The sequence below is a fragment of the Ammospiza nelsoni genome, chromosome 14 (genome assembly GCF_027579445.1).
Source record: "Ammospiza nelsoni isolate bAmmNel1 chromosome 14, bAmmNel1.pri, whole genome shotgun sequence".
NCBI lineage: Eukaryota > Metazoa > Chordata > Aves > Passeriformes > Passerellidae > Ammospiza > Ammospiza nelsoni.
Window position 1 is genome coordinate 10,716,578 of NC_080646.1, and position 22,339 is coordinate 10,738,916.

Sequence of the window (22,339 nt, forward strand, 5' to 3'; positions counted from 1 at the left end):
CAATATTTATTTACAAGGTCATTGCTTGGAAGCAAAGTTTCTCTTTGTAGCTATTAGCATTAGTCCAGGTTGTTGCAGAGTCTGCTCAGCTAATTGGGCCCAGCACCAGCAGGGAGCCCTTGGATGTTGCCAGCATGCACAGGTAGAAGCTGCAGCTGCAGTGCTTGGCGTGTGTGCAGGGCTGTTGCAGGCTGCCACAGCACAGGGCTGTGCAGTGCAGGAGCCAATGGAAACAGCAGGGCTGTGCCACAGAGCCCCCAGCACTGCCAGTGCCTGCAGGCTGTGCTGAGACTGGTGCACACACAGCTTCCCACGGCTGTGCAAATCACAGCTCTCCCTCTGCTTTGGGGTCCAGCCTCAGCTGCTGCTCTGCACAGGGCTTACTCATGTCCCATACACCTGCAGGCACAGGATCAAGGGAGAGCCCTCTGCAGGGGCACTGCTCTGTGTACCCTCTAATGTTTGCTTACAGTCCAATGATGTTACTGTCTGTTTGGATTAAAGTTTTATATAGTTACCCCAGGTGTTTGTTTCAGAAACAGAAATTGTTCTGGTTTTATTTGCCCTGTATATGAGAGGACTCAAAATTACAGAATCTAATGTAGAAAATTAGGGGTTGGATCCAGCAGAAAAACAAAGCAAACAAACAAAACTCACCAAAACCCCAAACAAACAAAACCACATTATCTGATGGAAACTCCTGTCAGCTGACAATTTCCCACCATATTCTGTGACTGTGTACCTCAGTGCAAATGTCAATGTTTACTGAAGACAGAGGAGTCTCTGAACTCTCTCATGTCAGAATATTAAGATGTTTAAGCACCCAATAGGTAAGCCATATAATTGTAATAGCAGCTGGGTTTTTTCATGCCAAACTCAGTTACTTAACTGGGGTGCATATAAGGCATTGGCAAACCCTGGCTGCCTGGCTTAATCAATCTAATTAATAGCATGTTGGCAGCACTTCAGATGTTACCTGTCATTGGCACTTTCAAATTCTTACATAAGACCCTGAAAGGCTTTTCAGATTAACTAGGGTAAAACAGTGCAAAACTAATTCTGATGGGTGTTTTCATTCAATCATGCTCTCCTGTGTTAAACCAGAGACAGTTCCATTGTCTCTCTTTGGCTCTTCCCAACAACCCCACTGGGGCACTTGGGAAGGTGAGGAGGTTCATCAGGGCTGTGGGTGGGGGGCTGTGGGTGGGAGACATGAGGAAGGATGTGTCTTCCTCTGTATTCCTCTGTAGCAGAATATACCTTCAGTACAGAGAAGAGTCAGAACCTGAGAAAACAGGAAATACTTGAATTTCCACAGTTTGGAGTGACTTGCTCAGCTGTTCAGTTGGGAACATTCTGATGCTTGCATTATGTTTGATAATTATCTTAAAGGCAAATGCATAAGGACATACTCTGTAGTAGAAAATTCCATGAAGTTCTCAGTACAAGCATTAAAAAAAATTATTCTTGCAGATATTGATGAATGCAGAGAGATTCCTGGAGTGTGTGAAAATGGGATCTGTATAAACATGGTGGGCAGCTTCCGGTGCGAGTGTCCTGTGGGCTTCTTCTACAACGACAAGCTCCTGATCTGTGAAGGTAGAGTGCTCCTCTCATTCAGAGGAATGGTGTTTCACCAGTGGCAGCTCAGACACTGCCAAATCAGAGCCTGGAAGGCATCCTTAATGAGGGGAAAATACTTCTATCAGTGTAATAAGTCTGTGTTAATTCAGACATTTTGAATTCTTTTGCATAGAAAATACCATATTTTCTGTCAGACATCTAATGTCTTGAAGGCACATGAGTCAGCAGGACTGGGAAGTAATGTCTTTTTTTTCCCATTTGACTGTAAAGCCAAGAAAAAAATAGTAGTATTGAGTCAGATCATGAGCACAATTTTTTTTTAATTCCAAAATACTTTTTTTCTAATGGAACAGATATTTTTGTAAAAAATAGAAACAGATGGTTGTTTATTTCTAGTTTAAACATTCCCTAAAATTGTATTAGTCAGTTTAATGAAGAAACTGAAGGTAGCATATGAGTTGCTGTCATTCTCTGCTGTGTGTTATGACTGCTGGCAACAATGGGAGCTGCAGGCAATGCATTGAGAGCTTTGAGTAAAAGCTTCTTCTTTGTGCTGCTTCTAAGTGAAAACCAATTACATTTCTAGGGAGATAAAGTTCTCCTTTTGCAGCACCTGAAGTAAAGAAAATTGATCAAATTTTTTTTTGCCTAAAGCTTTGTGATGGTGTTTATATTGAAAGCTACTAATTAATACCTGCATACTAAAAAAAAACGCTTTTGACATCTTTCCACTTAATATAAAACTCAACTTCCTCTTTGTCTGGACAGATATTGACGAGTGCCAGAACGGCCCAGTTTGCCAGCAGAACGCAGAGTGTGTGAACACAGCCGGGAGCTACCGCTGCGACTGCAAACCCGGCTACAGGTTCACATCCACGGGGCGCTGCACTGGTGAGTGCTGCCAGGGCTGCGGGCACCAGGGGCTTCTCAAGGCCTTGGAAAACGTCTCTCCTCTCCAGAAAGTTGGTATTTCAGGAGATGAGCTGAGCTTCAAGAGCTCTTTTAAAATCTTTTAGGGCATCCCATAATCATTGAGGTAATTCCAGGCTCATCCCATGGATGTATTAGTGGGAGTTAAAAACCTAAGTAGGTGTTTGTCTTTCATTTTCTTTAGCCCTTGTCACATCTAGGAAGGGAACACCATTTGATGCACTACCTTTCTGTATTTTCTGATTTTCATTATGATTTTCTATATGTGTTTTAGCAATTTATTTTCCACTTGTATTTTTACAAATAATTCCCTGCTTGCTGCTGGAGCCTCTGTGGATAAGGTAGACTCATCTTCTTGCCTCTATGCAATAACTGACTTGAAAAGATTATTTTTGAATTTCCTAACTTTGATATAGATTTAAACAGGGCCCATAACTTTATTTTTAAATACTTATTGAGTGGGACTGAACTTTTCTAATCTATTTGCTTTTTCTTACAATATCTTAGTCCAGAGAGGCATTCAAGTTATCTTACTTGAAGAATTGCTGAGATTTTAAAGAGTGCAGTGGGACAAGCTGCTGTAAATATTAAATACTATATACATTTCTGAACAAAATAAGAATTACAACGGAAGCTAGATACATTATCCTTGGGATTTTGCTTCTCAGTACTTGAGTTTTAGGAAGTGCACTTTTCCTTGCAGTGCAGTTTTTCATTGTTTCATGTGACCCTTGTGGGAAAAGGGCGTAGTGGAAATCAGAACACTGCTATGAGAACTAAAACTTTGCTTTGTTAAGCTATGCAGTGGCACATGTAAATATTCAATATGTTCCTAATGTAATTGTTGTTGTTAAGGGTTCAGTGCAGGACTACAGGAAGAGCAAGGGGAGGTTCTGATATGGGTTACAATTCCAAAGATTAATTGGCACAAATACTAATACTTCCCTGTATTTAGCTCTTACTTTATATGTGGTGAAAATAAAGTTACACAATTAGAGTAAAAATACAAGTGGTTGATAAAGTACGTGATCCAGCAAAGGAAGGAAATTCCCAACCACTCTGCTGGGAGCACCTTGGATCAGCCATGCTACTGCATGGAAAACTATCACACCCCTGTAGTTTATGTGCTATTGAGTCAAACCCAGTATATCACAGCCACTAGCACTAGGAGTCCTGCATTTATCTTACCCTCAAGATAGCATTCTTCTGGTGCTCTCTATTGTGGTAAATGAAATAGTTTTTCTTATAAATTAGTTTTTCACATGACTATTCATTTGCCCACAAAGCACCAGAGAGTCACAGATTTTTCTTTGTCTCTGCTCTCCTGAGCTGAAGATTAGGAGTTCTTAAAACAGCATTGGCTTTCCTTCTGCCTCCTTTAAGCTGTAATTAGCAGTGCTCTCATCAATAGCATTGGGACAGCTTGGTCCTCCATGCACACCCATCCAGTTACTCACAGCCCCATGGGATGTACAGAGGTCCTGGGCCTGGGGCTGTCAGGGTCATCCATGATTGTCTAGGATTTACTTGGTAATATTTTTGTCGTTAATAAATTAAAAATACTATTTTAAGTTAGGCCATGCATGGATACTGTCTTGGTTGCTGCTAACACATCTTCCCAGCCCTGTGGTTTAGAAGCCTTAACTTTCACTGCTCCTCTTTCTTTTCAGATCGGAATGAATGTCAAGAAATCCCCAATATCTGCAGCCATGGGCAGTGTATTGACACTGTTGGAAGCTTCTACTGCATTTGTCACAATGGATTCAAAACCAATGATGACAGGACAATGTGTATAGGCAAGTATATCAAATTAAACTTAGCTTAGGCTCCCATTAAAATAGTTACTAAGCCTGTCCTCTCTGTAATAAGGAGTTGCATTACAATATCTGAGATTGTGAGCCATTTAACACCAGACAAAGGTGCAAAACTGGCCATTAGAGATGATAAAAAGCTGATACTGAATGAAAACCATCTCATTAAAATAGAGTGAACCTTTAAAATTACATATCCTGTCTAATGAACTACTAATGTTTTCATTTTTGAAGAAAATATTAAACTTAGAATTTTCTGGAGCATCTTATCTCATTTATTCCTTTAGGCAAGAAATTTAATAGATTATGATTGCAATGCAGCAGTTATATACAGCTTACTTGTTAATAGAGTGAATGAAGGGTAGATTTCTTGCCAGAAAAAAAGCTTTTGCAGAAACAGTCATCTTCAATAACAAGGAGATTTTGTATTTCACCCATTCACAGCTATCAGTTGTGTGTTGTATGAGCAAATTGAGATTTCAGAATGCTTACAATTAAAGTAGATTACACTTACTTTGGGAAGGGTGGTATAGGAGCCAAAGTAAAGTAAATGATTGTTGGACCCTTCATTATTTTTGTATATGTTAATACCAAGTGTGTAAGTGTATGTAAAATCTCTTTTTGAGAGCTGTGACAGTCCTTTTCCCTTGTGTTGAGTGTGGTGGCAGTGGGTTATTTCTCTGCTGTTCCTTTGTAGACATTAACGAGTGCGAGAGAGACGCCTGCGGCAACGGAACCTGCAGGAACACCATTGGTTCCTTCAACTGCCGCTGCAACCTGGGCTTCATCCTCTCACACAACAATGACTGCATAGGTGAGGAGTGCTGAGCACAGGCACGTGTTCCTGAGGCTTCCCCCTTCTAATACAAGTGCCATAAGTACCATTAAGTAACCCTATTGTGTCAGTCTCTTTGATTCTGCACTGCTCCCTTTTCTAGAGCCACTTGAATGTTGGCCCAAGATACAGAAACATTTGGGTTCCACTCCTGCTCTGACAATTTTATAATAGAGTAATTTCTTCTCACTTGCTTTTGAAATGAGATTGTGTTACCAGTTGCTTTGTTGATATGGTGGAAACAGAAATCTCACTTACCCAGTTTCCATTGTTGCTGATGTTTCTGACATCTTTCAATGTTATTTGTCCTAGACGTGGATGAGTGTGCAAGTGGAAATGGAATGCTCTGCAGAAATGGTCAGTGTGTGAACACCATTGGGTCCTTCCAGTGTCTCTGCAATGATGGCTATGAGGTGGCTCTGGATGGAAGGACTTGTGTTGGTGAGTGCTTTCTTTTAGGGTTGAAAAAAAGGATGGCAAACCTTGAGCAGACATACTTAGTGAAACAGTGGGGTCAGAGAGAACTGCCACACTGCCATCATTGTACCTGGCAGAAAGAAACAATTACAAGAGGACAAGAAGATGACTCCTCCCACTCCTGAAAAGTTCCACTTTCAGTTTGATGGAATCAAAATTAAAGTGGCCATAGTCAGAGATTTATTGAGATAACAGCAATTACCTCCAATAAATTGTCTTTCTTTTCTTCTAGATATCAATGAGTGTGCACTGGAGCCTGGAAAATGCTCACCAGGCACATGCCAGAACTTGGATGGCTCATTCAGATGTATCTGTCCTCCTGGATACATCCTGCAGAATGACAAATGTGAAGGTGTGTACAGAACAATCCTTCTTCTGTCTATTTCTTAGCTGCTCACAATTGTTACCTATTCTCTTTGCATTTAAATGTGAGTAATGTTTAGTCCTTTCTGGCAGTGTACAGTTGTGAACTGTAGCCACTAGTAAGTCTCTCATTTCATAGAAAAGGTCTCTCCAACATTTGTTTGAACCAGAACTACTTGTTCTGAACCCTAGAAAAATATAATCTCAGGCTGTTTCCTTGGTGATACACTGCTGAAGTTTGCCTACTGCCTGAGGATTTGAAAACTAACTGTGGATTTTGCACTTGGGTTACTGCTTCCTCTTTCTTTCTTTTTTTGGGCTTTTTTGTTTGTCAAATGTGATAGATATCAGTGATGATGTAAGATAGTCCTTTATGTAGTACAGCTGCCAGTGTAAATATTATTGTTTCTCATCTCTTTAATTACTTTTCTTACAGACATTGATGAGTGTGTGGAACAGCCAGAAATTTGTGCCCTGGGCACATGCAGCAACACTCCAGGCAGTTTCAAATGTCTGTGTCCAGAAGGCTTTGTATTGTCTTCCACAGGAAGGCGATGCCAAGGTAAGTTCATTCCTATTTTCTGGCATTTCAAAATTTGTTTGCTGTTTCATAAAAGCCTTTTTAGCGAGCTGTTTCTAATACAGCGAGAAAGCTCTGGACTCAGACAGTGTTTTTCATAGGGAAAACATGATAATTCTGTAGCTGGGGCCAGGTTCTGTCTTGCCCTAACATCTGTTTTTCATTAAACAGAACACTGCAATAAAAGTGGTGAAGTTAATGTTAAATGCACCAGGTTAAGCAAAGAAATTGTGTTGTCCTTAAATCCTTTGTTACACTCCTGGAAGAAATGTTGGGGCTACCTGGACTCTTGGTAGACACCAACAAGACCCAGAGATGGAGCATGAATACAGACAGGAGGCTCAAGGCAGCATTTCTGGTTTTAAGACTCTCCTTGGCACTCACCATATTCACCATAACACTTGTTATATGCTGATCCTCTCTGCAAACGTGGGTGGAAAAAAAGATTATTGGAAAAAATTTGCAAACAATGTTGTGTGGACAATAAGTACCCATCTGCTTAGGGAAATCTGAAGTGTCATTTGGCTTCCAGATTACTGCATACACAGTTCAGAGCCTAAACATGGGCACTAACAGATAAGATGCTAAAAGCTGAATATCTAGTAATTAAAAGCCACAGGTTAGTTTATTTTGTGTATAAAGAATAAGCACAACAAATTAGGGAGTGAGTTACTTTAAAGGCTTTGGAAATTATTAAATAGATGCAGCACTAAATGTCTTATACACTGTGCATAGTGGGAACCACTGATGAGTAAGACCTTTATAAGGACCTCTGTAGTTTTGTTTGGCACAGAGCAGTGATGCTTGTTGACACCATAGCAAGTTCTTCCCTTCACAGTGGGCTAAATGAAATTGTGGTTTTGGTAAAAATGAATCCAACCTGCAGTAAACATTCATCCAAGTCTTCAAACCACCATGCAGTTTGGCACAGTTACTTCACTCAACATCAAGAAAGCATGTTTTAGCTCTGTTTATGTAGCTTGTATAAATGAAGTTTCTTTAAGTCTGAGGGGTTTTTTTTCTTCAGGTGAGAAGAAAAATATCACAAAAACCCACTGAGAAACAAAATCCTAAAAACGAATGCCGCCCAATCTTCTGCTTTTAACATAGGCCACTGTTCCACACAAAGTCAGGGGAAAGTGCACACTTGTGTATGAATTTCAAAAGGGCTTCTTTCTATGCCCTAAAGAGGACCGTTCTTTTTTTCAAATATCTCAGGCCAAGCAAAGTTTTGTTTAAAACTTCCCATTACCTAGGACTTTGTTAAAACCTGGACATTGCCCAGCATTGATGCTGCAGCCGGAAAACTGGATGAGCAGCGGCTTCCAGAACTGCCCTGCTGCTGTCCCCCTGCCAGCACAGAGAGCTGCCAGCTCCCTTCCTGCTGGATGCTTGTGGTCTGTGATCTCAGTTCTGTCCAGCATCCTGGTTACCCAGCTTCAGGGAATAAAATGTGGTGCCACAGGGAGAGTTTGCTTTGTTTGTGTGTACCTCCGGAAGAATGAGGAAGGAAAGGGCTGTTGAAAATTGCCTCTCATTTTAGCACTACACAATATTGTCTTTACAAGTTGATGAAAATCTCTTGACTTGAGTGATTCTTACTAGTAATAGAATATAAATTCATGAGGCAATAATCCATTTTTTCAAAGAGGAATGAGGATAAGAGGACAGTACAGCCCTTCCACTTCTGCTGGACCAAAGAGAAAAACCCTTGCTTTTCCATACTGAAGTAGGAAACTGTTCCATAGCTTTTCTTTACTGAGGTAGGGAGCTTCCCTCCTTATTCAAATCTTCCACAGTCAGAGACAATGATGGTCGCTATTAACAGAGCTAGATGGAAGTTGGGTGTTTTGGTGGTGTGTATCTTGTAACTTTGCAGTTAACACCTTCAAGTGAAAATTGTGCCAAGGTTACTCTAACTGCTCATAACAAATTTTTTTCTCTGTGCAGATCTGAGAGTGAGCTACTGCTTTACCAAGTTTGAAGATGGGAAGTGTTCTGTGCCAAAGTCCCGAAACCACTCCAAACAAGAGTGTTGCTGTGCCCTGAAGGGGCAGGGATGGGGAGATCCCTGTGAGCTCTGCCCAGAGGAAGCAGATGGTGGGTTATCGACTAGCTTACCATACAGCCTCTCTGAGCAGAAAGGGGATTGGCATTCCTATTAGAAGGAATTTAGAAAAATAATTTTCTAAAAGTGTTTAACCCTAGAAATTGTCATAGGTCACTGTAAAGTAGATGCCATTGCAGTCTTAAAAACCATGTCCCTTGGATAGTCAGATATCAAACATATTTCTTCTTTGCTTATAGATTTGTTACAGTGTTTAGGTGCTGGGTATTTTGCTGTGGAGGTATCACATACAGGAAGTGGAAAGCAACAAGTAGGTCCTTGATAGGCTCTGAGTAGCAATTCCTGCAAGGTGAAAATGGAATTCTTCTAATTGTAAATAGGTATAGGAAGAGGTGCCATAAACTTGAAATCTAGTTAAAATAAAACCCCAAACAGTTAAACTGGATCTTCATCTGAATTTTGTTATTAAGAAAATGTAAATTTGCAATCTTATAAATGTGAATGACTTGCAAAAATAACAAAATACAGGCCTTGAGGAAGGAACGCCTGCCTGGACCATTGCTAAAGAAACACTTTCCTTTGTTGGTATCCTTTTTAAGCCTGAGTAACTCAACATCAAGCAACTCAACAGGGCTCTGTAGCATGGTGGTGCAATTTGCTGAACAGACTGTAATTCATGCTGACAAATGCGGTTAACAGCGTCACTGGTTTCAGCAATACATGATTGCAGCTCATTTCATTCATTAGTCATGTAGATTTTTTGCAGAAAATCCTCACAAAAGCTGAGGTTAGAAAAGAGAATTAGAAGTGCCAGTTGCAATATTCCTCCTAGGCCTATTGCCTGTGCATGTTTCGTTCCCTTGACACAGACCATGTGAACCAAAGGCAGTTGAAAAGCACAGCTTGTGTTGCAGCATTTCCTTGAAGTGTCAGCATATGTGTTTTTCACAGTCTAAACTCTCCCAAAGGGTATCAAAGCGCCTTTTATCATATTTTAAAAAAGAAAGGGCTTTAAGATAGCCAAGTCTGGATTAAATTATGCCTTCTTCAGAAAATATAGCAAGTTTTACAACAGAAAAAATGCAGTCACTGCTACTGACACTTCTAAAATAGAAATGCTGCATTAGTTTGTTTCTTAAGGAAGTTAAATACTGCTAATTATTCACAGGATTTTATACTTATGCATACAGGAGATCAGATGAAATGTAAAGCAAACATACAGTTTTTGCATGAATATAACATGATAAGTTAATATATAAACATACTTTTTTTCTGGACCTGAACATGAGGAGGATGAACTGATAGCAGGGGTTCCAGGTAGTTTGTGCAGAATGCTGATTGCTAAGATAGAATTTAACATATGGTTTGATTTTTATGGGCAGAGGCATTCAGACAGATTTGTCCATTTGGAATTGGCATCCTTGTTGGACCTGGTGATGCAAGGCTGGGTAAGTGCCTGAACTGCACAATGCCACTTCTACATCAGTGGGCCTTTTCCACCCATAAGCCATTCTCCATTTCAATTGAGAATAACACCTCTGCAAGTATTTCCCAAAACCATGAATTCTGGAAACTTCTATACCCTTTTATCTTCCCCAGTTTTTCATACTGATTTCAAATGCCAGCTTGAATATTTCAAATATCAGAAATAAAACTTGTTTTAAAGCTAGGAAACTTATGTAGGATCTAGAGAAGAGATCTAATATCATGTAGCATACTTGTCTTGTCTTATACAATATGTGTAGCCTGTTTACAGTAAATGGTTTTAATCCTCCAGAAGTGCAAACCACGGTTTCCCAGATCCCTTCAGTACATTCTGTTCTCTCCCAAGACAAACAGCACTTCAGCCTTATTGGCAAAAGTTTGCATTTAAGGAGCACTGGATGACTACTGCTTTTCATATCTGCTGCTTTCCCTGTAGCCCCAGTCAGAGAGGATTATATCTGACATTTAGAATCAGTTTCTTTTCTGCATTCTGAAAGCTGGCCTGCAAAACAAATTCTGTGCCCTAATCCTAATATGTCAGAATTTAAATATTAGTATTTTTTGTGATCTCAGAAATATTTCTTGCCAGAACACTTGTTCTTTGAGAGAAGTCTGAAAGCACATGAAGCCAGTTGTACTTACTGTGTTGTTTGTATTTCTGGTTAAGATGTGGATGAGTGCCTTGATCCTGATAACTGTAAATTTGGGCAGTGTATCAACACAGATGGGTCTTTCCGCTGTGAATGTCCATATGGTTACATCCTACAAGGAGCAGAATGTGTGGGTAAGTACAGCTCTTCCAGCTTCCATTTTAGAGATTCTCCTGAGTTGCTAAGTATGGCATTAAGGGGTAGTTTTATTCTAACATTTGGGGTCTTCATCCCTGCTAGTGCTGAAAGCCTGCCAGGGCAGGGCCAGAGCAATCTGCCCCAAGTTGGCCCTGCTCTGGCTGAGTGTTTAACCCAGATAGCCTCTAGCAATCTCAAATTATTTTAGGAGTCTGTGGTTCTAATTCAGTATTTTGAATTCTTGCATTTTCTATTTTTCTGGCTGTACATCAACAACATGGATTTTTTTATCATTTTGGTTGTGTATAACCATGTATTTCTGCCTTGGTCTAACTGCTTGCAGACACTGATGAATGTGCTGTTGGAAACCCATGTGGAAATGGAACTTGCAGGAATGTGATAGGAGGCTTTGAATGCACTTGTGTAGAAGGATTTGAACCTGGGCCAATGATGACCTGTGAAGGTGAGACTCCTGTGTGCTAAGGACTGTTGTTGTAATTGTGTTCCCTGATTTTGAAAACAGCTGAGGGGAGTAAAGCAGCTTTAAAAACAAAATATGGACGCTTGGAACAATACCTCTTCATCTGAAATGGGAAAATTGGCTCCCCTTCCTGTATCCACCTTGAACTGTAGTATGTTTTTCTGACTGGAGCTGGGGTGGAGAGACTTTCAGGTGGTATCTACTATGGGACTGCCCAGAGAGGAGCATGTTAGGGTGCAGTCTCTTCAGAACAGTTCCCAGAAGTGCTGCTTACTGTGTGTATGGTTTTTGCTTGCCTCCTTGAGTGAAGAGACTCACTGTGCATGATGAAGATAGGAAATGGGCTGCTTGAGTGAGTTAGGGAAGAAACAGGGAACAAACAGGAAAATACTAATACAGTACTCAACAATTACCATGGTACCCCTAGGTTGAATATTCTTCCTGCTTTGGTGTCTCATTTCAAAAATTAAAATTTGAAAATGTATGATGAGAAGTAAGGAAGATCAGAGGTATAGAATAAAAAAAATAAGAATTTTTCAGTGTGGAAAATGTGGTTGAAGAGATATACGACTTTATAAAGCCACAAGTGGTAAAGGGACCAAAAATAGAGGGACCATGTTAGACAAACCAAAGCAAATATTTTTACATGCATGGTACTTATTTAAGTTGTGGAACCCTTTGGTGCAGAATATTAGCAGGGCCACAAGTATAAATTGACCCAGAAAGAGATTTTACAAATTTGTGGGGGAATCCATCAGTGGAAATTAAGCTTGATAGTTTGGTTGTGGCTTTTGGCTGTGGAAGTCCTTAAACTGAGAGGCTGTGTCAGGGGAAAGATCTCTGCATACATGGGAGGAGGTTTTTAATATTCATCTCCTTCTGTTACAGCCAGGGAGAGGAGAATGTCCTAGGACGTTCTGACACTGTCCTCTGGCTTGACACAGCTGTTCCTAAATTATCTGCCACAATCTATTTCTTTGCAAGCCCATGCAAAAGAATGCCTTTATTTTTGCATCAGATTGCAAATGCAAACTGTGTTTTTGAGTACAGTTAGAGCTTCATTTGCTTCTCTGTGGAATTTGGGTAAAAGCTCAAATTGCAGAGGAGGAGCTAGCTGAGTGCATAAACGTCACTATATAGCAGTAATAGCTCAAGTAGTCCAGGCATTTTGTGTGCAAATGTACTTCAAAGTAATGTTTCAAGTAAGGATATTGTTTTATGGAATTCAGTTTATGAAGAATCTGAATTAATGCATGTAGAATTTAAATAACCAATCAAAAAAACCCTGAAAAGATGCAGTTTTAACTGAGCAAGTATTTTGGCACCATGGATCTAGAAATTATTTCCATTAGCTGCCTGCTGTTGAACTTATTGAAACTTCAGGTAGCTGTGCAAACATCCTGGTGTGTCTGTTGCCTACTTCTCTACAGAAATCCATGAAGAGTAGAACCAAGGGCCCCCAGCTATTAAAACCTAGTCCTCAGTAAACGGGGATCTGTGGTATTGCCTGTACCTAAAGCCTGTGCACTCAAGTTGGCTGAGTTTTACACACGTGTTTCCCTCCCCCCTTGGTCTTTGTCACCCCAAACCCAGATGTGAATGAGTGCATCCAGAACCCTCTGCTCTGCGCCTTCCGCTGCGTGAACACTTTTGGATCCTACGAGTGCAAGTGCCCCGGGGGGTACGTTCTGCGCGAGGACCGGAGGATGTGCAGAGGTAAAGCTCCTACCACACTCTCACAGTGCTGAGATAATGATTTCAGTTCCTGCAGGGGCAGGGCTCTGACTCACTGCACTGTTGGGCCAGAGTTTTAATCCCAGGAAGTAACTGAATCAGAAAGAATTTGGGATGAAATTCTATGGTTTGCATTATGCATTTGATTGTACTAGGCCTGTCCTGCCAGTAAATTTACACATCTTCCTGAAGTGAGATCATATCAGATGATACAGTTTTGTCTTGCCCTAAAAATGGGCATTTGGGAGAAATCAATTTGCTCAAGGCTAGTATATTTTATGGTTGGTTGAGAACAATAAATGTATGTGTAGGGTTTGATTATGATAGAGATTCCAAAGTCAGAATTTACTATTGTGAATTTCCAGGATCATGTCTCTACATAATAAAGTCTAAACCTTGTTTTTTAGATCAGAATGAGTGTGAAGAAGGAATTCATGACTGTGACTCAAAACAGATGGAATGCAAAAACCTAATTGGCACCTATATGTGTATCTGTGGGCCTGGTTATCAGCGCAGACCAGACGGGGAAGGCTGTATAGGTAAGTGACACTGAAGTGGTGAAGCTCTTGAAATACACAGTTCCTCAGCAGATCTAAAAATTTTGGATTTAATGAAGTGTTAAGAAACTCAGGGGCAGAATTACACAACTACCTGTGTAATGGATCTATTGGTGCTGTACACACTTGGTTTTGCTGTTCAGGTGTACACATCTATGGGTAGTAAGTCGAAAATCTGGGTGTGGGTGTCAGTTTGTACTGCTGCTGCTGACTGCTCTGAGGGAAGAAGGTGAGGATTTGGTTGGTTGCTGGAGGCTTGTTTATCTCTGCTAGCAGGAATGAGAGTAGATCTGAATTTTTTGTAAACCTAGGAAGACATTCAGAACAGCAGCTGTAACTATGAAAAATGTTGAAAACCAGTGAGGAATGCAGATATATATATTATACTGCAGATATAATATATATAACAATTGTGAGCTAGATGGCCATCTTTCTTCTGAAAATTGAATTAAAAAAAAAACCTTTAAAATATAAGAAAAAGAAAAAAAATTGAAGTTTAACCAGGCATAATGCACAGCATGAAAGCTTCATACCAGTCTGTTATCTACATTAATCTAATAATGGACTTTTGTCATAAATTTTCAAAAATGCAGATGAGAATGAATGTCAGACCAAGCCTGGGCTCTGTGAGAACGGCCGTTGTGTGAACACAGTGGGGAGTTACAGGTGTGAGTGCAACGAGGGATTCACGGTCAGCGACAGCCAGGACGAGTGCCTTGGTAAGTCCCAGCTTCCACCTGGATGAGCTGACACTTGAATAGCTGCAATGAGGGCTGAAATTAAACTTAAAATGCATGGTGAGAAAACACACTCTTGAATTTACATGCCTTTGGGAAGGGGCCCTCCTGCAAGTTCCTTCTTCCCATGCTCACCATGTCCCTGCCTCAGTCAGTCTAGCTGGGGCGAAAGCTGAGTGTTCCAGGGTTTCAGTCAGCCAGGAGCTGCTCTGACATTTCTTTCGTCCTGATTTTCAGCCAGTCCTTTTTCTCTAGGTTCAAACAGAAACATACATTTTATTAAGTATATTGTAACTTCTTGCCTTCCACCTTTTGCTAAATTTCTTGTCTTTGTTTCCCTTAGATGTCATTCTCTCGTTCTTACTGCTGGTAGTCTTTCACTCTCAGTTCCGCAGTCTCAGGGTGAAGTATGCCCTTTCTCTTACATTTCTAAATTCCCAACATCTCTTGACCCTCTGGGATTCACCATTAGGATTCTCTGTGATGCACAATTTGTTTTCCAGACAACAGGGAGGGCTACTGCTTCACTGAAGTCTTACAAAGCATGTGCCAAATCGGATCGAGCAACAGGAACGCTGTCACCAAGTCGGAGTGCTGCTGTGACGGGGGCCGAGGCTGGGGGCAGAACTGTGAGGTCTGTCCCTTCCCTGGCACCGTGGCCTTCAAGAAGCTTTGCCCTCATGGCCGAGGATACACATCCAGTGGAGCAGGTACTTCTCATTAAATGATCTCTTAGACAATGCTAAATTAGGTGATAAATTATAAACTCTATTTTTGCATATTCAAACACTGTAATGTCCTAAATGTTTTGAGTATCGGCTGAAATTTTCTGAGATTTTTCGTGTTGACTGAGTATAGTCCCTTGGGACGATGGTGCACAGCCGAAGGCCCTGGATGATGAGGCATCCATCCCACCTTGGCAGATACTTTCTTTATGTCCTGGTTGACTCTGACACGCACTCAAATGGGAATTTGCATCTCACATTTGAGTGTGTTGCAGGCACATATTGAGAGCTGTTTATGTACATGAAGGCAAAGGGATGTTTGATTTGTGAAGGCTGATACATGATCAGCTTCAGTTGCTCCCTTCCACTTACAGCTTGTTCACTGCATAAGAAAGTTAAATTAATGCTCCATTCCGTATTTTTCCACTTGCTATTTCTCGTTAAATCTGTGCAATATTTCACTATTTTATGTAGTTATTTTATGTATGGTGTGGGTTTCTCTGTGTCAGGTCACAAGAACCTATGAAGCTGCACAAAATCAGTTTTGTTCCATTGAGAGCTAACCCTTGTTTAATTGCAGATATTGATGAGTGCAAGGTCATTCACGACGTCTGCCGCAATGGGGAGTGCATCAACGAGAGGGGAACTTACCATTGTCTGTGCAATCTGGGCTATACTACAGATGTCACTGGCACTCTTTGCATTGGTAGGTTTTACATTGTGGTGTTTGTATATAAAGTTTATTACTAAGAGAGGACTTGAAGAAAGAAATAGGAAGATTTTGAAAAATGAGAAAATAAAATGTCATTTGTTAGTGCTTTGGGGATTTGATTTTCCTTCTGATCTATCCTGAACATTTTGTAAAACATTATCACAAATCTTGATTACCAGCACTGAGGTATCTGCTTTTGTTTCTTGTAGATCTGAATGAATGCAATGAATCTCCAAAACCTTGCAATTTCATCTGCAAAAACACAGAGGGGAGCTACCAGTGCTCATGTCCAAAGGGATACATCCTGCAAGAAGATGGGAGAAGCTGCAAAGGTAAAAATCAAGAAAAAAATTTACTGTAGAAACTGTGTTTCTCAGGCAAAAATAATTGCAAGGACATTCAAATGATGCAAATCTGTCTCCTTGATTGATGTGAGTATTTCCACTAAAGACAGTGGAAGTGGCTTGCACAGGATGGAGCTGGTATTTCAGTTAACTCCTTTTTAATTTGGATGAACAACAGGTGGATGGGAATTTTTGCAGGTTGATGGCAGCTGATCTTCAAAAGATTTTGTAATTAATAATATATAGGATTTTTCTCATTTTGGTAAGCTTGTTGGTTTAAGCCATGTCATTCAATGATAAATGAATCTTATTGGATGCAAAGGTGGTTTGCAGTACATTGCCCAGCATCAACAGAATTTTACCATTGCTTTTGCAGCATGCTGGATAAGGCACAGCAGTGTAGGACAGATTTTGGAGTATTCTTTAGAATTCCATACATTTATGTGTCTTGGTAACTAAGATTTGATTAAAACCACACAAATTAGAGCAGCAATTCCAAATTTGGCATGCAGAATGACAGTGTACTTTGTTGTTAGCATTTCAACATTTCTTTTGGAGTAATAGTGTGCTTCAGTGCAAGGCCATTTTCCAGTCTGCCAGATCTCATGAAGATGGTAACTTCCCATTTATTGGCTGAGCAGACATTTATTACATCACAGAAACTTTCAGACAAATGGGATTGGTGTCTGCAGTTCAGTGTTAGCATGGACACTGTGTAGCTCCAAAGTCCCATTCCTTAAATGTGGGGCTTCATGTAAGAGGAACTGGAAACCAGTGTGATTTATTTGTAATCACTTATTTCTGAGTCCAGGGAATATAACTGAAAGATGTTTTCTTGGTTATTTTTAGATCTTGATGAATGTGCAACAAAGCAGCACAACTGCCAGTTCCTTTGTGTCAACACTATTGGGGGATTCACTTGCAAATGTCCTCCTGGATTCACTCAGCACCATACAGCCTGCATTGGTAGGTGACATGGGAAGGTAGATTTGGGATTTATTATTGACCCTTACTCCAGAAGCAAAGCAGCAAGGAGGTAAAATCATCTTCCTGAGGAATCAAATGGAAACATAAGCCAGATCACTTTCTGCTCTGCAAGCTGGATCCTGTTTCTGTATCAGTTTGATGATCCCGTGGTATTGGTGTGAATTTGCAGGTGTTTGGAGACCAAACCATCAAACTTCATATTTTGGTGAAGAAAAGAAAGTTTCCCTTCCAATTACTTTTGTGTTTCCAAATTCAAAAGAAGGCAGTGTAAACTGTCCTGTGATGCAAAGTGAGAAACTGGGAGGGCAGTGGGACACCTGTGTTACTGATGTGCCTTTACCTCCTGCCACAACCCCTCCATCATCAGCATGGCCAAAACATCAGCTCTGAAATGACAGCTACAACCTAACACTGAGCTTTGCTTTCCCCCAGACAACAACGAGTGTGCTACTGAGATCAATCTCTGTGGGGCAAAGGGCATTTGCCAGAATACCCCAGGAAGTTTTGTTTGTGAGTGTCAGCGTGGCTTCTCACTTGATCAAACTGGGCAGAGCTGTGAAGGTGGGTACAGCACAGTGCATTTCACTTGGCCTTCTCTTGCTTTCTTAATCTTCTTTCAGCCATAATGTCACCCAAGGAGTAAGCACCAAAATCTGCAGAAGCAAGCATGTGTGGGTTGAAGTGAGGGGGGAGTACAGAAATTTAGCAACAAGGCAGTATTTCTCTTCATGGGCCAGAAAAAAATGGATATATTGTGGGATTCTAAAGAGCTGGATGGATATTTTCTGAGGAGATGTAGCCTGGAATGTTTTAGTTTAAGTGTCATAAGTTCAGTGAACTTCTTTTGAATCCTGCATGCGTTTCTGAGGGATTCAAGGACAGGAAGTCTTGCATCTCCAAGGTGACCTGTTAAAGAGAGAGTTCAAGGGCTGTAGACTTATTCCTCTGGGTCTTTGGAGCCTTTTCCTGGGACAGAGTTTGGGTTGTTTGAAAAGAGGTATCCTGGGATTTTTTGGGTTGGATGCCTGGGTAAAAGCAAGGGTCTGTCTGCTGTGGAGCTGGGACCCTTAAGCATTAGGGATCCCATATACAAATGGCTTTCTCCTGTCTGCTCCACAGCAGAATGCAAAAACTGAAAATTTTTGCTGAATGTGAGCACTTTCCATGGTTTTCAGCCCTGTATTACTTGCTGTGGAGCCACAAATCCAAACCAGAAAGGCCCATAGTAGTCAAGTTTTTGGAAGATCATGAAATATATTATATATATCTATGATAAATGAATATATATGATTATTTGTAACATATTTTCCAAATACAGCATAATTTGAGCTTCTCTCCCAAACTCAGAGTGTGTTTCACCCTTTTAGATGTTGATGAATGTGATGGTAACCACCGGTGTCAGCACGGCTGCCAAAATATAATTGGAGGATACAGGTGCAGCTGCCCACAAGGATATCTCCAGCATTACCAGTGGAACCAATGTGTTGGCAAGTCACTTTTGTTAATTCATACATTAAAATGCATGTTACTTTAGTTAGCAGCAAGAAGTGAAGGGCAATGGTGCAGTTGGCCATACCTTCTGTTGTGATTATAATTTGCTAAGTTCAGCAGAGTTTCATTACAAGTGCGGTCTCCTGTGAAGGCAGAGTGGATATGAAACACACAGTAATCCATGTCCTGGTTCAAGAAGTGTTTAAGCACAAAGCTCTCCTTGAGGGTGCTAGAGGCTGTATTGACTTTGAGGAAGCTTATGGTGCTCATGTATTTTGTGATCTGAACAAAGGAAGTCTTACTCAGCTGTGCAATGGTTTCTGCTTGGACAAAGGTCCTGTCTAAGAGTGGATGGTGGATTGAACCTGGAACTCTCAGAAATACAACTTTGGATCGTTAAATCATAAAATTCAGCTTCTGGCTCCAAGAATCTGAAATTCCATTAAAATCCTACTTGATCTGTGCTTTTGTCATTCTTATGTTTAATGGGCTTCATGCAAGTTAGCCTTCTGTGGATACCCAGAGTTGTGCTCTCTTGAGAACAAAGAGCTTTATAACTTTTTGTTTGGCTTTCTTTGCTCTCAGAAAGATAGAAATTACCTTGTTATCACTGTGGTGCTCCAGGGAGGTCTCTGCTTTTAATTGTGCTTACCAAACCTCCTGACATTATATGCAGGCCTTGCTGTCACGTTTGCTTTGCTCTAGCAGTCTATGCCTGTAACATACAAGAAACACAAACATGTGGGGTTTTGAATGTTAATTCAATTAGCAGAGTTTAGGGTTAAATTAGAATTTAATCTACAGGAGGATAAAAATCCCCCAAGAAACCAGCACTGTCATGTCTGGCTGCTGGAGGACACTGCAAAATCTGAAGAAGTGCAGTGCTGAATTTTGTGAAACATCTTGGCTGTTTCCAGGTGTTCCTGGGTGAAAACATTTAACTAAGTGTATTTCCAAACCAGGTGTACACTGCTATTCCAGCTTTTGAGGCCATTGACTACTGTTTAGATTTATACAGGGAATACCAGTTTCAAATGCACAAGCACTGAGTATTTGCCCCACTGAAAGAAAGGTGCCAGCCTTGGCACCAAAACTACTGGTCCACCAGAAAATTCACCAGGGAAAATTCTTGAGGGCCACACCTGGGGCAAGCCTCAGCCAGCAGTTCCACCTTCATGGACATGGGGCAGTCCAGGCAGAAATCCAAGGCTGCAGGAAAGAAGGTTTGGGTCCCTGTGTCTTGTGGCATTTGTCCTTCTTGCTGAAACTGAGCATGACAGAGCTGAGTGTTACAGAGCACAGAAGAGCAAGGCTGGTGCCTGACAGCACAGCTTGTGCTTTTTTCTTTTTCTTCCTATTCTTTTTCTTCCGACACTCACCCAAATATGGGAATTAATCTCACTAGCATCCCCTTTCTTGCCACTGTGGAGCATGGTGAAGCGAGCATGTCTGCTCTTGGTGCAGTAACTTCCTGTGGCCCAAACAAGCACCTATGATGTTGGTATAGTTGCTCTGAGGTGTGAGAAACACTGAAGCATCTCTCTGAGTTAATGGCAAACCCTTACAGGCTTTGGGAACACAGGATTCAGCCCCAGGTTTAGTACCTTGTGGTCTCCACATTGTACTGTCTGTAACTGTATATTCTTAAGATACTTATCTGGATCTGCTGGGTGTACCACAGGGGAAGAATCCATGTGCTAGGTTTTTCCATGACAATTCCTTCATATTCCTTGGCAATCCCAACTCTGCAAACAGTTTGTGTCTTTTTTAGCCTATTTAATGAATCGTTCAGGGATTTTTTATGTTGCTGCAACACATTTAGATAATCACTGAAGAATGCTTTGGTTCCTCCCATGTCTTGTGCTGTCTGTGACTGCATCCCCTGCCCAGGCACTTCCACAGTACACTACATTGTGAATCAGGCTGCAAGAAGCAAAGACATTGCTTTTAAACAAAGAACAAAGAGCCACATTGTTTGGAAAAAGACAATAATGCTCTGACTTATTACTTATTCTCCTGTAACCTGGATGTTGAGGTCAGAGATGCTGCTCTGTACTTCCCAAATGGAGTTTCTTATGTGTGCACACCCACAATGTACATATACATTTATCACAGAAAATGGAGAACAGTAATATTCAGAACGTTTTGAAGCAATTTGCCACATCAGACATCAAAAATCAGACCAGCTTCATTTCAAAAAGTAGCCATTTTCAGTAAATAAGCCTGAAGTGACCTGAAACTCCTACAGTGCCACCCTTAGGAAGTTTGGAAAAGGACTGGTTCAGAATATAGCAGTCTTTTGTATCTATAGCTGCTTTTATTTTTACTTTGCTACTTCCCCTATCTTACCTATGTCTAATATTTAAATGTAAGTGTGTAGGGGGAGGTATTTTCAATCCCTGGAAAAAGTGTCAGAGCTTGATTCCTTACTCTTCCTTTAATGTTGAATAGCACTATAACAAGGGATTACTTGACCAGATTTTTGGCTGTACAAAGTTTTATCCTTCTCAGTTATTTCTGTAAAAAAAAGCTATCTTTGTTTCGCTGCTCTCCAGAGCATGACCTGACATGGCATGAAATATCTTCTGTAAAGCAGCCCCAGTGTTGCTGTTGTGTGCTTGTAGTCATCTCCCAGGGAGCAGTGCCCCAGCCAAGAGGAAGGACAAGCCCAGTTTCTGTGTCTACCTGAGGTGGCAGCAGATTCAACCAAACAGGACCTGTACAAGGGGTAGGCTGGACTGTACCTGGGTAAAAGTTAACATGGTATATTCTGCTTCTTTTCCAGATGAAAACGAATGTCTCAGTGCACACATTTGTGGAGGAGCATCCTGCCACAATACTTTGGGAAGCTATAAATGTATGTGCCCTACTGGATTTCAGTATGAGCAGTTTAGTGGAGGTTGCCAAGATATCAATGAATGCGGTTCTGCACAAGCCCCGTGCAGTTACGGCTGTTCAAACACTGAAGGTGGCTACGTCTGTGGGTGTCCACCTGGTTACTTCAGAATAGGACAAGGGTAAGGGATTCTCATTTTAAACTAACAGATACCAAGGGGACATGGGCCACTCCTTTCCTAGCAGTGTGGAGCAGCAGAACCAGGGGGATTGTCAGCCATTAACAAGGGATAGGATTGAGAAGGTGCTCAAGAGTTGGATGCACCTACTGATTTTGGAGACTGGGGAGGGGAGGGTGGGGAAAGGTAACCATGGAAAGGGAGGGGTTTAATGCTTGAAGTTTGGTCAGGGCTACCAGGTTTAATCCTCTATTTTAAACTACTGCTTTCACCTCTCTTGCACACCCCAGCAGTCTGCCAAGTCCTCTGAGCTTGGCACTTGGGAGCTCGTACTTCTTGTGATTCACTTGTCTCCTTAAAGAAGAACAAAACAAACATTAATAATAACACCCCCTACCAGCTGCAAAAAGAAATTACATTATACAAGAGGTTTCACCTGCTGATTGGAATAACAGCTCTGCATGCTCTTAGGTTCTTGTATGTTCCATATTCTTCTGTGTTTCAAATTAATATTTTTAAAATAAATGCTTTATCAATAAAACAAATTTTCCCTTGCCCCAGTGGGTGTGTTAGGGCTGTACATCATATAGGACCAAGCAACCCAAATGGAAAGCAGAAAGACTGTGGTTTAAAGTT

At 41.0% G+C, this 22,339-nt stretch overlaps 1 protein-coding gene across 1 annotated transcript in view; it reads left to right on the plus strand.

Annotated features, from left to right (window-relative positions):
• The window catches only part of FBN1 (fibrillin 1), a 141,765-nt gene that overhangs the window by 116,849 nt on the left and 2,577 nt on the right, over nucleotides 1-22,339 (plus strand). The window contains exons 44-64 of the mRNA XM_059481802.1: nucleotides 1,474-1,599; nucleotides 2,353-2,475; nucleotides 4,185-4,310; nucleotides 5,023-5,139; nucleotides 5,473-5,601; nucleotides 5,870-5,989; nucleotides 6,437-6,562; nucleotides 8,531-8,680; nucleotides 10,031-10,096; nucleotides 10,801-10,917; nucleotides 11,265-11,384; nucleotides 12,996-13,118; nucleotides 13,544-13,675; nucleotides 14,287-14,412; nucleotides 14,934-15,140; nucleotides 15,736-15,861; nucleotides 16,077-16,199; nucleotides 17,061-17,177; nucleotides 17,631-17,759; nucleotides 18,566-18,685; nucleotides 21,475-21,706. Of these exons, the coding sequence (XP_059337785.1) occupies nucleotides 1,474-1,599; nucleotides 2,353-2,475; nucleotides 4,185-4,310; nucleotides 5,023-5,139; nucleotides 5,473-5,601; nucleotides 5,870-5,989; nucleotides 6,437-6,562; nucleotides 8,531-8,680; nucleotides 10,031-10,096; nucleotides 10,801-10,917; nucleotides 11,265-11,384; nucleotides 12,996-13,118; nucleotides 13,544-13,675; nucleotides 14,287-14,412; nucleotides 14,934-15,140; nucleotides 15,736-15,861; nucleotides 16,077-16,199; nucleotides 17,061-17,177; nucleotides 17,631-17,759; nucleotides 18,566-18,685; nucleotides 21,475-21,706 (2,755 nt within the window). The remainder of the gene's footprint in view (nucleotides 1-1,473; nucleotides 1,600-2,352; nucleotides 2,476-4,184; nucleotides 4,311-5,022; nucleotides 5,140-5,472; nucleotides 5,602-5,869; nucleotides 5,990-6,436; nucleotides 6,563-8,530; nucleotides 8,681-10,030; nucleotides 10,097-10,800; nucleotides 10,918-11,264; nucleotides 11,385-12,995; nucleotides 13,119-13,543; nucleotides 13,676-14,286; nucleotides 14,413-14,933; nucleotides 15,141-15,735; nucleotides 15,862-16,076; nucleotides 16,200-17,060; nucleotides 17,178-17,630; nucleotides 17,760-18,565; nucleotides 18,686-21,474; nucleotides 21,707-22,339) is intronic.